The sequence below is a fragment of the Hyperolius riggenbachi genome, chromosome 10 (genome assembly GCF_040937935.1).
Source record: "Hyperolius riggenbachi isolate aHypRig1 chromosome 10, aHypRig1.pri, whole genome shotgun sequence".
Lineage (NCBI taxonomy): Eukaryota > Metazoa > Chordata > Amphibia > Anura > Hyperoliidae > Hyperolius > Hyperolius riggenbachi.
Window position 1 is genome coordinate 65,701,087 of NC_090655.1, and position 14,420 is coordinate 65,715,506.

The following is a 14,420-nucleotide window of genomic DNA, read 5'->3' on the forward strand; positions in this document are numbered from 1 at the left end:
GATTTCTTAAAGAAGTGAATGGAAAAAAAGATAAGAAACATGAGCGGAGGATAAGAGAATCGAGAGGTAGATCAATTGAGCGGAAAAAAATCATCGTGTGTTCCCAGCATTATGCTGGGTACGCACGTTACGATTTTCCGTATGATAGATGCATCCGATTTGATAAATTCCCTCATGTCCGATATTACTCCCGATCGATTCTGCGCTTAATTTCTCATATAAGTGAATGGAAAAAAGATGGAAAAGAAAAACTAGCGAAGATAAGATAATCGAGCACAGAATCAAGTGCAGAATCAAGCGGAAAAAACGATCGGGTGGGAAAATCGCGCGAAAAAACGTAACGTGTGTACCCAGCCATTAGAGCCATGTGGACTGTTGCACTGACCAGCCTTATTATCTTAGAGAGAAAGCAACCAAATACTGGATTGTTATCTGTTATCATAGGGAGGAGTGACACTGGGGGGGGGGGGGGAGGAGGTTTGTTAAATATTTTTACATAAGAAGAGCTCAAATTAATTTAAAGTTTGCCTAAAGCAATAAAAATGGAAAAAAGTTAGATATTCACCTCTGTACTATATTCAAGAAGGACAAACCACAAGGATGTGATAAATCATAGTCTGTCATTGGATAAGTTTGGACAGTTAAAACATGTTAAAAACCGGGGGAGGAGGGAAGGCGGGGTTTGAGGACAATCTGCATATCATAAATATATGGCCGCCAAAAAACTGTATGCCAAATCTGCATTCAAGTGTGACCTAGCCCATTGATTAACATAAGTTCTCAGTTGAAAGCCATTTTTCTGTGCAGCAAATGCACACAAATTCAGGCATTCCTCTCTTCTTGTTCCACAGTGTTTTCACTTGATCTCTCTGCACTTAATCCTTTATACACAGCGTCTATACACTTTTACTAGGGATAATCGGAAAGAGCAAATTCCGTTCAGCCGGAATTGCGAAATTCCGCCAGCGCTAAATTCCGTTGCCTTTACATTTCCGCGGAATTCCGCATTCTGGCAGAAAAATTAAAGTAATCGCAAATGAAACCTCGTTTTGCTAAATGGTAGTCCATGGGACCTAGTGGCTGTTCCACCGATCATTGTTTTTTTTATTTTGCAGCAGGAGGTGTCACTTACGCCATGGGACCTAGCGGTGGTCCCATGGCTGTCGTTTTGGCAAAGCAGGAAGTGTCGCTTACGCCATGGGACCTAGCGGTGGTCCCATGGCGGTCGTTTGGGAAATGTAGGAGGTGTCGCTTAAGCCATGGTACCTAGCGGTGGTCCCATGGTGGTCGTTTTGGCACCGCAGGAGTTGTCGCTTACGCCATGAGACCTTGCGGTGGTCCCATGGCGGTCGGTTTGGCACCGCAGGAGGTGTTGCTTACGCCATGGGACCTAGCGGTGCTCCCATGGTGGTCGTTTTGGCAACGCAGGAGGTGTCGCTTAAGCCATGGGACCTTGTGGTGGTCCCATGGTGGTCGTTTTGGCACCGCAGGAGGTGTCGCTTACGCCATGGGACCTAGCGGTGGTCCCATGGTGGTCGTTTTGGCAACGCAGGAGGTGTCGCTTAAGCCATGGGACCTTGCGGTGGTCCCATGGTGGTCGTTTTGGCACCGCAGGAGGTGTCGCTTAAGCCATGGGACCTTGCGGTGGTCTCATGGCGGTCGTTTTGGCACCGCAGGAGGTGTCTCTTACGCCATGGGACCCTGTGGTGGTCCCATGGCGATGGTTTTGGCGCCGCAGGAGGTGTCGTGTAAGCTTTGGGACCTGGCGGTGGTTTTTGCGCCGCAGGAGGTGTCGCGTAGGCTATGGGACCTATACAATATGGTTGGGATGGGTGAGATAGCTAAGGAGCTGGTTGCTAACATAGGATTGATTGTTTTTTGTTCAGAGAGATCAGAGAGAGGAAATATTTTTACAGTGGGTAAACACTGACTAATTCATTGATAAATTAATATTGTAAAAAAACAAAACAAACAAAAAAAAAGTATTGTTATTTTCACTACAGTTCCGCTTTAAGTCCAGTAACCAGGGCAGAATAAAAGTGAACCAGCATTTTTCTCTCTCATGATGTCACCAGAGTTGGGTTCACACAGTTATCCTCACTGGGCTGGTACAAGGGATTTGACAGCTGGGTGAGCTGTGAGTTTAGTATTCTCCTCTGTTGAGCTGTGATTGGCTGGGGGGAGGCACAGGAGGGAGGGGAGGTGTGCAGAGAGCTGGGAAAGCAGCACAATTCACAATCATGCTGAGCTCGGAGAGGAACAGAGAGCTGCACACGAGAACTGGGCACAGGAGATCCCAGTACACCTATCTGACTGCAGCTGCTGCCAGCAAGGTTGCCAGGCACAGCAGAGCTCAGCAACACAGAGGCTCCATCTGCCACACCGGTCAATGCAACTTTCTGTCTGCTGCTATCAACAGTGCCTGGCGCAGGAGAGCAAAGCTTCCAAAATGCACCTGCTGGAATGATGAATATTGCTGCTCTGCACCTACTACTAACAGCAATCACAAGAGGTCCAGAATCAGTGCCTATCTGTCTTATCTCTGCATCACCACTCCTGGCAGTGCCCAGTACCTTCGCTACCCACCCACCACCAGCAGACACAGGAGCCCAGAATGCAAGAACTGCTCTTTGAGGATTGATTACAGGTGGCACACCAACTGTGCCAGGCATAGGAGCTCAGGATACAAGGACTTTAGCCTGGTGACTGCCCACAAAAGTGCCCCCAGCTGTACCAGGCACAGGAGCCCAGGATACAAGGACTTCAGCCTGGGGACTGATCACAGTGGAAATTCTAACAGAGCCAGACACAGGAGCCCAGGATACAAAGTCAGCACCTGTCCCACTCATCACAGAGAGTCTGCAGATACCACTACCAGCAGTGCCAAGCAGGGGTGCCCAGACTTCAGACACAGCAACACGCATTTGGCTGATTATTATATCCACGAAGCAGACCTTACACCTGCTGAGTACAAGTATTATGTAACTACAACTCACAGAGACTTTGCAGACATAAAAGCTGCCACCAGTGCACCAACCAATGCCAGATGGAGGGGGAATGTGATTGGAATTAACAGCAACACCTCTGCAGCCACTTGTGCCTCTTCTGCTATCAGCAGCTCTTCACCCACCAGTGTCTGTGTTATCAGAGCTGGGACTTCTGTACTTGCCAATGCCAGGCAAGGGAGTTCTGTATCTTCTACTATTGCATACATTGGCATTGCATCCACTTCTGCTGGCACAGTAAGTACTGGAACTAGTGCAAGCTACACCAGCTGTAAGCCTATTACTATTGCCACAGCTGGATACAGTGGCTCTGTAGCCACCACTGCTGGTGCTGTCTTGCTTACCAGTGCCAGACATCAGACCACCGATAGAAGGACCAGGGCAGAGTGTGGGAGCTGTGTTGTTACTGCCACCATTCGTGTTTGGCAGAAGTCTGTTGTGTGGACATTACCTTGGCACAGTGCGCCCAGATCAAAGTACCCTGAAATTGGTGACCGTAGTTTGGCCACTACAGTGGTTTTGGACCTCAGAACCTGTTACACTTTTATTCTGCCTCTTCATACTCTCTTCCCATGGTTCTCTACCCTCTTATCCTCTGCTGATTCCCTCCCACCCCCACTACAGTATCCACTATGGGGGATGGTTGGACATGCATAGACTGCAAGAACCGAAGCATCCCTCCTCCGATGGTGCCCAGCACTATGCAGCCACTTCCAGAGATGTCCCAGCAGTGGACAGTTGGCATGGCCATTCTAATGTCAGCCATGATTTTGCTCATACTTCTGGGGAACATTTTGGTCATTGTGGCCATAGCCAAGAACCAGCGTTTGCAGACAATGACCAACGTCTTCATCACTTCCCTGGCCTGTGCAGACCTCATTATGGGTCTATTTGTGGTGCCCCTTGGAGCTACCCTAGTTGTCAGTGGCACCTGGCTGTATGGGTCAATTTTCTGTGAATTCTGGACCTCGGTGGATGTTCTGTGTGTCACAGCCAGCATTGAGACTCTGTGTGTCATTGCCATAGACAGATATATTGCCATCACCTCGCCTTTCCGTTATCAGAGTCTCCTCACAAAGGCCAGAGCAAAGGGCATAGTCTGCACTGTATGGGCTATCTCTGCCTTGGTGTCCTTCCTGCCCATCATGATGCACTGGTGGAGGGACACTAATGATCTCACAGCCATTGAATGTTACGAGGACCCTGGCTGCTGTGCCTTTGTCACCAACCGTGCATATGCCATTGCCTCATCCATCATCTCTTTCTATATCCCTCTGGTGGTCATGATCTTTGTCTACTTCCGCGTCTTCAAGGAAGCCAAGAAACAGATGAAGAAGATAGACAAAGCCGAAGGACGTTTCCACAACAACCATGCTCTTCATCATGCTAGGTCCAGCAGGAGAAGGCTTTCCAAAATGCTGGTGGCTAAAGAGCATAAAGCCTTAAAGACCCTGGGCATCATTATGGGCACCTTCACTCTGTGCTGGCTGCCCTTCTTCTTGGCCAATATAGTTAATGTATTTTACAGGAACCTCATACCTGACAACCTCTTTTTGTTCTTAAACTGGCTGGGATATGTTAACTCTGCTTTCAACCCGATCATTTACTGCAGGAGCCCAGACTTCAGGAAAGCCTTTAAGCGTCTCCTATGTTGCCCCAGGAAAGCAGACAGGAGGTTACATGCCTCAGGGGAAGCGCGTAGACATTCTGCTGGGTTCACAAATTCTTTTGACACCACCAATGCTCTTGGAACGTGGACTGATTGTAACGGAACTCAGCAGTCTCTTGAACCACCTTAGCTTTAGGAGTAGGGGTGTTAGGCACAAATAGGTCATGACTAGACTACGTGATGGTCACAATAGTATTCTGTAACAAAGGTGCTGCAGAGAGCATTGAGACCAGAGGGAGGTCAGTAGAGCACTTTATTGACTTAAGACAACTCAGGGATTTTAAAGCACTTCACTGGGACCTCTGGGCACTTACCCTGGTCTCTGTGTAGAAAATTCTGCACCTCGGGGTGTACTGAATTGGGGATGCTACTATGAGGGCACATACCGTAATCTGGAGTCTATATGGACATTGCACTTATCCTCCTAAACTCGGAGTCCCTCTACAGCTAAAGTCAGGACTGAAAAACGAACAAATTTAATAGATCCCTCCGGCTCTGAAAGAGTTACTTTTGCATCGTTCTCACTCCACAAGAGGTTAAAACAGATGAATGTGTTTTTCTTTTACCTAAAATTGTGTTTTGTATGTATAAGTGTAATTTATTAGTCTGGTGATATGAATAGCTCTACCTCAGGTTGTGCACATTGCACACATATATTATGTTTATATTAAACAGAGAATGTTGGTATTCAGGGGAAGTCAGTATGATGGTATAGAATACATAGAGGACAGGAGGGGGAGGAGTGTAAGGGTAAGTGAGGGGTTAACCATAAGAAACTTAGTATTATCCCCTCATTTACAATATAATGACTTTCCTTTAAACCGTTTTGGATTGCAGTCTCTGATGGAAGGCTGGTATCTGAGATTCCGCACAATATTGGTGGTAATTCGATTGCCATAGGCTGCTCTTTATCTGCTTTCTGAGGATTCCGCAGACTGGGGAAACTACAAATTCCAGCATTTTAGTCCAGCACTGCAAATCTATCAGGAGAAATGATGTTTGTTTTTTTCTGTTAAACTACAAGTTTCAGCATTCCTAATCTATGTAGGCAAATCCCAGCAATCCCATCCAGCCTTTATCTGTGACTTGTATGAGCTCTTTATCTGTGACTTGTGTTTACACTTAATCCATTGCTATCAGCTATAATGCAATGGACATCTAATGAGAAGGAATTTCCCATGTTCCCCTATGGGTCAGTTTACATCTATGCTATATTAGGTAACCCTGTGCACACTCACTTGCATGCAAGTGAGTGTAGAAAGGGTTGACTGATTTTGCTTCTTTGTTGGCCACACCCCCTTTAGCACCTTCTTTGAAACTTATTTAAATGTCCTAACTTGAGGGTGAGCAGCAAGGATTTTCTTTTGTTACATCTAAGTTGTAATGCATAGATGTGAACTGACCCATAGAGAAACATTAGTTGTTCATTGCATAATAGCTGACAGCAATCGATTCAGTGTAACCCAGCCTTGCAGGGCATGCTGGAACATGTAGTTCCCCAACCATCAGTCAGTTAACCCTTTCCTTGCATAGTTAGAGCATCTCTCCACCCAGCAGAGAGTCTTCAGTTCTGGTTGGATGCTGCAACGATGACATTCTGGTTGGATGCTGCAAAGATGACATCACACTGTTTTTTTTATATCAAGCATGGATGGTCAATGAGACACTAATAATTCTAAGTTCATTCACATTTTGGGCTCATCTTATGTAAAATGAAGGTGCTTGGAAATAGACCAATCAGATGCAACAGAAGCTGCATTAGGCTGAGTGCACACATAACATCGTGTGAAAGGATGCGTTTTATGTCATGTTTTATGTTAATGTTGTGTGCGTTTTTACTGCGGTTGCAATGCGTTTTGTGTGCGTTTTTAATGCATTTGCGGTTTGCATATATAAAACGCATATGCATTTATATACGTTTTTATATTTCCATTTATTTATGCAAATCACTAGGAAGACAATAGGAAGCGTAAATACAGCATTTAAAAAACATTTTTTGGAAAAAACGCATGAAAAACGCATACCATTGCATTCCCATTGACTTTCATTATGTGCGTCTTTGATGCGTCTATGAATATTATGCAATAAAACCAGCGTTTTTAAAAACGCAGGTTTGAAAACGCATATAAACGCATATGCGGTTTTTCCTGCGGCCCGTAGACCTCCATTAGTGACAAAAACGCAGCGTTTCACGCAACACTAGCATTTTTGCTATGTGTGTGCCCAGCCTTAAGATTGGACCATTTCAAAGCAGCATACATTTGCATAAGATGTGCATAAACTCAGAATAATTAGCATATCATTTGACCACCTCTAATTACAGGTCTAATGCTGGGGATACACGGTAGGTTTCTGTACCCTGTATCGACCAGCTGATCCGGCCAGCTGATAATATTCATCTGCCCCGATCATGACGCTCAACCCCTGCCCGCTCGATCCCCGCCGGTGGACAATGGCAGGGAATCGAGCGGTGATAAGGAAGCGCCGGCAGGGAGATTAGGGGTAGTGCGCGGAAGAGCAGTGATGATATTCAAGAGGAGGGGAGGGTCTGATCATTGCTGTCCTTGAATGATTAAGAAGAGTTTACACACATTACAATCTGCTCACAAAATTCCAGTATCACATTTTGAATCTGGTCATCTGATCTGTGCACATGAAACAAACACATGGAACACTGAAACACGGTTATTTTAAAGTCATTGGGAATTGTTGATTAAAAACAAAAAAAACAAAACAGATACTTAAGGAGAGGGAAGGCTCTGGGCCCTAATGAGCCTTCCCTCTCCTCTCCCAGTGCCCATTCCAGCGCTGGCTCCCCCGTTGCAGTATTTGACTAAATTAGTCGAACGCCGCTGTCTCCCCTAGCCGAAGGGAGGCTCCAGAAGTGTACAGGAGCCCGAGTGCTCCCAAAGACGGGCCGCACCATATTGGGCACCCGCGAGCGTCCTCTCTCGCTCACTCACGCGTGCGCTGTATGGAGCTGCCTGTCTCCAGGAGGACTCGGCTCCTGAAGACTGCAGAAGTCCCCCACAGTGGGGGATTCAAACGTGGGGAAGCAACGCTGCACCGAGGGCACAGGGAGAGGAGAGGGAAGGCTCATTAGGACTCAGAGCCTTCCCTCTCCTTAGGTAAGTATCTGTCTTTTTTTTTTTTTTTTTTATCAACGACTCCCAATGACTTTAAGGACCACTATCGTAACACATTTTCAAATTTGACGTACATGTGTACACATACATATAAGATGAACATTTGTCCCAGAGTAAAATGCACTGTAAAGTTTGTTTGTTTTTTTACTTTTTTCCTGTGACAGTTCTAAACCTTTTACCTTTTTAAAGCTTTCTTTCTTGCTTTCTTTTCTCTGGAAGGGACCTATAAAAATATTTTATCTAGCCCAGAGCCGGATCATCCACAAGGCAATCCTAGGCGGTTGCCTGGGGCCTGGAGAGAGTCTAGGGGCCTGGTGGCTGCTAGCTATCACCAAATCTTACTAAAATAGCCAGGTGACCATCAGTGGTGGTCAGAAACTGCTATCTTGCCTAGTGCCCCATTTCATCGTAATCTATTTCTGATCCAGCCTGTTTACTCACGTGCCTCTATTCTGATAGCTGGACTGTACCACTGCTGTCCAGGAAGGGCGAATCTCCCATGATGAGATGGACTAGTTTAAAACAGGTCAGTAAGAGCAGGGGCGTAACTACAAATCATGGGGCCCCCCTGCAAAACTTTGGGGCCCCCCAATGTTCCCACTGTTGCCCTTCCCTCCCATTGGTGACCTCACAGCCTGGGGGCCCACCCTGCAAGAGTCATAAAAGAGTGGACATCGTAATCTTCACATTCATAACAAGTGTAGCCACAAAAACACCTAATCTGCAGGATGGAGCCCTTTATTTGAGGAAGTGAAAGTTATCAGTTGGGGCCTCCTAACTCCTCTGGGCCCCCCTGCGGTTGTAGAGGGTACTCTCCCCTAGTTACGCCCCTGAGTGAGAGGTTCAGAGTTATCAGATTAATAATACCTACTGTAAGTGGTGGAGACAGGAAACAATGAATTTTCAGTGTATTTTACTCTTGGACACACGTCCTATTATGTGTATGTGTACATGTGTGTTTCAAGAGGGACTGTAGCTACATATAGTAGAATGCAGTCAGTTATTCAGGATACCCACTTTTATGTTCATTTTCCTGGTTTCAGCATCAGAAGCAGTATCTATATAGTTCTGTATGTTGGTATGTAGAGCCACCCTCCCAATGATGCTTTGCCTAGGCTGATTAGATATGTGGAATTCTCCTCCCAGAGCATTCTGGGAGACCAGGTATCTTTTGTACTGGCTTTGGAACAATCAATAATCAAACATTCCACAGAGCTGCACCTGACAGGAATAGAAATGTTGCCAACTACAATGGGAGAGAAAAAAAACAAAGTTTTATCAAAAGTAATAGCTTTTCATGGCTAACTGATAAAGTTAAATTATGCTAAATAATTTATAAATGAATACTGGAAAAAAAAAAAAAAGATTTTATTAATTGTATTATTTTCACTACAGTTCCTCTTTAAATGTTTCATCATAGTGGACCTTTTATAGATGTAAAAAAAACCTGAATTATTTAATCTCTTTAATGCTCAAACACATAAGCACAGCATATTTGTGGCTGAATCCCAAGAAATAAATGATTTTGGTCAAATTTACAGAATTGTAAAGTGATTGTAATGTGTGTAGTGAACTGAAGAGACCAGTGTGTTGTATCTCAGCAGTATCTTCCCTGATACTGAGTGAATAGATCCTTTATAGCCCAACGAAAGCTAAGCCCAACAAGGCAAATTCACAAAGCAATCATGTTTGTTCATTGTAAATTGTAAGTATTCAAAAACCTATTGCGCAACATTGCTTGCCTGTAGCTGTGCACCCTTCCATACAAGGTTAAAGCCACCAGTGCCTGGCTAGTTTCCTGTTACCAGGATGAGGTCTTACACTTTCTTACTACCCACTTCCTGTAAATTATTAGTCCCACCTCCTTCTACTGCAATGTGGGGATGCTGGGGAATATAATACAGCATCTGTTGCTCCTCCTACTTTGGGTGTCGCACCTGATTGACCTGCCATGCTGCTGAATCCAGAGAGGAGAGGAAGCAGGCTTTAGTGCAGTGACAAGCACATTTGGCACATAAAAAGTATTAAAGTAAACCTGTGAGTACAAAAAAATACCTACCTACCAGATTCTGTGCAGCATAAGACACACCTAGATTTAGAGGACCAGGAAAAAAATATTCTAAACCTGGTGCGTCCATGGTGCAGGGGCATCTGCTGGAGTGAAAGTAGCTTCCAGGTCTCCCCCTAAGCTGTCTCTCTGGCACCCCATTGCAGTTTCTGGGGCCCCTGCAGAGTATATGGACGGGGAATGCACTCACCTCTCTTTCTGAGGCGCTCCTTCCTCTCCGTGTCCTGACTATATTGTTGCTGTCACCTCGTCCCCGCGACCCGACGGCATGTACCTGAGAAAAAAAGCCGTCCACAAGGGGCTTCATGCTACTGTGCAGGCGTGGACCATACCTACATCTGTACAGTACGGCAATAATTAAAATAGATAGGTAATATAATCTCTTACCCACCCTGTTTTAAAAGAACAGACAAATGTTTGTGATTTCATGATGGCAGACATCATTTTGGTTGAAAGGAGGTGACAGGGAGCATGAGACACAGTTCCAACTGTCCTGTGTCCTGATCACCCCTCCGAGCTGCGTGCACTAGGCAACGAGAACAACAACATCAGAAATCCCATCATGCTTTGCACAGCATCGGGGGGAAAATGCCCGGGCAGATTTCTTTGATGGGGCGGGCGGAGCTTAGCTTATGAGCAGCTAAAAATTAGGCTTGAGTAAGAAAAACAAAGTTCTGATGCTGTAAAACTGTTAAAGCAACACCAAGCCTTTTCAGTGCTGCTGAGTAGAGTTTTAGTCTGGAGGTCCACTTTAAGTCCACAACTTTACTTATTTACATTGTTTATAGTCTATTATCATCCTGATTGCTATTAAAATTTGCCTTGTTTGAACTTTGGCTTTAGTTGGGCTTTGAGTCTCCTCCTCTCCTCCTGTAAAGGGGTTCACAAGTTCCGGGACTTGCCATTTCTCAGTACCCTGTTTCACCCCATTGGAGGGGAATCCTTTACATTAGGGATGATTAATGAGATACAAATATTCCTGAGTTCATGCAGGATTATGTAAATTGTATGCAAATATATGCAGCATGAAAATAGACCAATCAATTCAAACCTGGGTGGGACTTGATTGGTCCATTTTCAAGCTGCATATATTTGCATACAAATGTACATAATCCCACAGGAACTCAGAAAAATTTGCATCGCATTGATACTTTACATATGGACTGATGATGTAAGTGGGCAGTCTCTTCTATGTGCACTAAGAGAGACTGTTTGCAGCACAATATACCCTGTTGTTCTTGTCCTATATCTTCTCTGCTCACTGATGTTTTACTAATAAAATACAATTACGATTGTACACTACTTCCAGATCTGCCTCGTTTTGTACTCTGCAGCCATACAATGTTATAGCGGATAAGTCCTTTACTCTTGTGAGTGTAGAGATGTTTTCATCATGGTGACAATACATAAAGAATATGCTGTTATTTTGCTACTGTCAGTTTTGAAAGAACAATGTAAAAAAAATGCACCTATAGAAGAGTAAACGACGAAGCAGCCACGCTTTCTATGCTGGGATAATTCCAGATGTTACAATATTACTTGCTGTCATTATCTCTAGTCATGTGATACTGATGACGAGTTTGGTGACAGTTGGCCAATGGGAGCAACTTAGTGAGGTAGGAAGGGGCGGGCACAATTCACAACTCTGGTCAGATTCACTTCATATATGGTTCGCATTAGATTCCCAGTCTTTTTTTTCAGTAGTCACAGAGACAGAATAGCTGTATCCACAGGGTTCACCAACTCTCTACATAAACATTGTCTTCTGTCCGTGTTCCTAGCATAGAGCATAACAGGATGAACCAATGACCCACAACAGTCTAGATAATCTTGTGCAGTAATACAGTAGAACAGGCCAGATGTATGAACACCACATTCCCCTTCTAGATTTACCTGGACAGCAAGTGCTTGTGCTTCTACATTCCCCTAGAGCAGAGAGATTAGCTGTCACTGGCCATGTGTACTTCATTTGTTAGATGTCTGTGCTGAAGCAGCAGCCTGTGATATTACACAGCAGTCATCTCAGTCCTGTTCATTCTGCCGCCAGGTACTTGTAATTGCTGGAGTTATTAATAATATTGATTTATATAGCGCCATTATCTTCTGTGTAATATCAAACGTGCCATCATTTTCTGTCACGCTATACAGAGCAATAAGCAAACATGGGTGCATAAATACAGACACTGGTACATAATACAGAGTAATTAATGGGTTTGTAGACTTCATATGTGTCTCAGTGACTAAAGACCAGTACCCATAGCTTGATGTTTCACGACGTAGGCCACCAACAGCTATTGTTAGTTTTTAAATGACCTCCATGTTGGATCATATCATGGAGGATCGTTCCGATCCCCATTGACTTTCACTGTCATTTCTTGCGTTCATTTCCAATGACGCAAACAACGCTTACAGATTCGGACAGATGGATACGCAAACAAAGCTTACAGATTCGGAGAGATGGATACGCAAACAACACTTACAGATTCGGACAGATGGATTGGGGAATGATTGTTCATTAGCAGAGATCCCTGATCCATCTGGCCATGGCTTTATGCCTGGTACACACCATGCAATTTCCCATCAGATTGACAGGTCGAATTGATCATTTCCGACAGGTCCGATCTAACTTCTGATCGTTTTTCTGATCGATTTTGTACAAAAGGGATTGGAAAATCGATCAGAAAAACGATTGGAAATCAGATCGGACCTGCTGGATAATATCAATTTGAGCAGCTGATCTGACAGGAAATTGCATGGTATGTACCAGGCATTCTACAATGTATCTTAGAAGATGTACAAAACAGAGAGAGTGCCCTGCTACTGCAATTTGTGAGCGAGAATTAAGGGAGAACTTGGGTATAGATTATGGGTAGCACAGGAGCCTTACAATAATGGTTTCATGGTTGGAATCCCAGCCAGGGCACTATCTGCATGGAGTTTATATGTTCTCAACGTGTCTGTGTGGGTTTCCTCCGTGCTCTTCAGTTTCCTCCCACATTCTAAAACATACAGATGAGTTAATTGGCTTTCCCCTAAAATTGACTCTAGTCTAGACTACTATGGATACAATGGGCTAAATTGTGAGCCCCTCTGAGGGACAGTTATGTGGGTGGGGCGCTAATTGTCTGAAATGCATGACCTATCATTCAGATATTGCACTGCAAATAAGGCATCAACCAACGGGTTATACGAACAATCTATGACAATAAATAACATGACTATGTACTCTGTACAGCGCTGCTGAAGATGTCAGCCAGCGCTATGTAAATACTAAATAATAATAGGTGTGTGTTATGTGGCGGGGAGGGGGGGGCAGTGCTTGAAACAAGTGAATGTTCATTAGGGATGATATCGTTAAGACACGGTAAGAGAAGGTTAATGCACAAAAGTTTGGTAAATATATCGTGCAGACAGCGCACATTAAGCTACATACTCGCCAGAAGATGATTTGGGGAACCCATGGCAACGCGACCCGGTGAATGGGCGTTCCCCAGTCAGGACTCGTCGGGATCCAATTTGCCATGACGGCTGTAAAACATCGTTCGATCAATTACACAAATGTACCCACGTCACGGAAATGATCGCTGGTCACACAATAAAATCACAGGTTGCGGGAAAAGTCATGCTGTGTGTACGTACCTTTAATTTTTTTTTCAACAAAGTTTTATTGAGCAAAAGAGTCAAGATACAGTTATACAGTATTCCAATAGAAAATATGCAAACGCAGCATACAGTAATAACAAAGTCAACCATGAAGCAGACAAAATATATTGGCCTCCATTCTGGTAGCTGTGTGAGGTACATGTTTTTTTGTAGGTAAAATACCTCATGAGGTATTTTTCTCTTTTTAGCAATTCTAAAAGATTTTTCTTAATTTCCAAACATGAGGTAAAACATGGTAAATGCATAAAGTGCAGTAAAACGTGCAGTATTTCAGCAGTTAGCATGCAGTACATAAATAATAGTAGTCTTTAATTGTCTTCCATAAGTTAGGATAGTCTTTAAAAGATTTTTTTTTTTTGGGGGGGGGGGGGGGGAGAGGTGTATTTGATTATAAATAAATATAAAATAAATAATTGGTTTTATTTCTACTATTCTTTTCTATTACACAGCCTGAATAGGAACTCCACTAAAACAGCAATATGAACTCCACTTAAAGAGTAACTGTTAGCCCCCAAATTGAAATTTAAATCTCTATTGCAATGTTTTATTTAGTATTTAAGTGAGCCAAAAAGCCAATGCAGAACTTAAAAATCAATCTAATTTTTTTACTATGTAACCTTTTCCCCCAGCTCCGGACGCAAAGCCGCATATCAGATACTGCTTAGCATGCAGAGCATGCCTATGTCTGGCCGACCCCCCTCTCCCCCCCAGGACCAGGTGCCAATATATTCTCCCCACCAAACAGCTGACCGCTCTGACACGGAGAGAGAGCGGGAGCACTTCCAGCGCCGCCACCGCAGAGCAGCCGCCGCCGTGGAATCTCTCTCACGTGAGAGAATCACATGTGACTCGGCGGCGGCTGCTCTGCG

General features: G+C 44.3%; 1 protein-coding gene and 1 long non-coding RNA gene across 2 annotated transcripts in view; both read left to right on the top strand.

Moving 5' to 3' along the window:
- The window catches only part of LOC137534184 (uncharacterized), an 80,393-nt gene that overhangs the window by 1,207 nt on the left and 64,766 nt on the right, over positions 1 to 14,420 (top strand). The gene's annotated exons all lie outside the window — the stretch shown is intronic.
- Positions 3,635 to 4,804, top strand: ADRB1 (adrenoceptor beta 1). The gene has a single exon (XM_068257686.1). The coding sequence runs from the start codon at positions 3,638 to 3,640 to the stop codon at positions 4,802 to 4,804; it is 1,167 nt and encodes a 388-aa protein (XP_068113787.1). The 5' UTR covers positions 3,635 to 3,637.

Bases quoted from the DNA above. Each gene is read 5' to 3' on its own strand.
- ADRB1 (XM_068257686.1), top strand. From the start codon at position 3,638: ATGGGGGATGGTTGGACATGCATAGACTGCAAGAACCGAAGCATCCCT.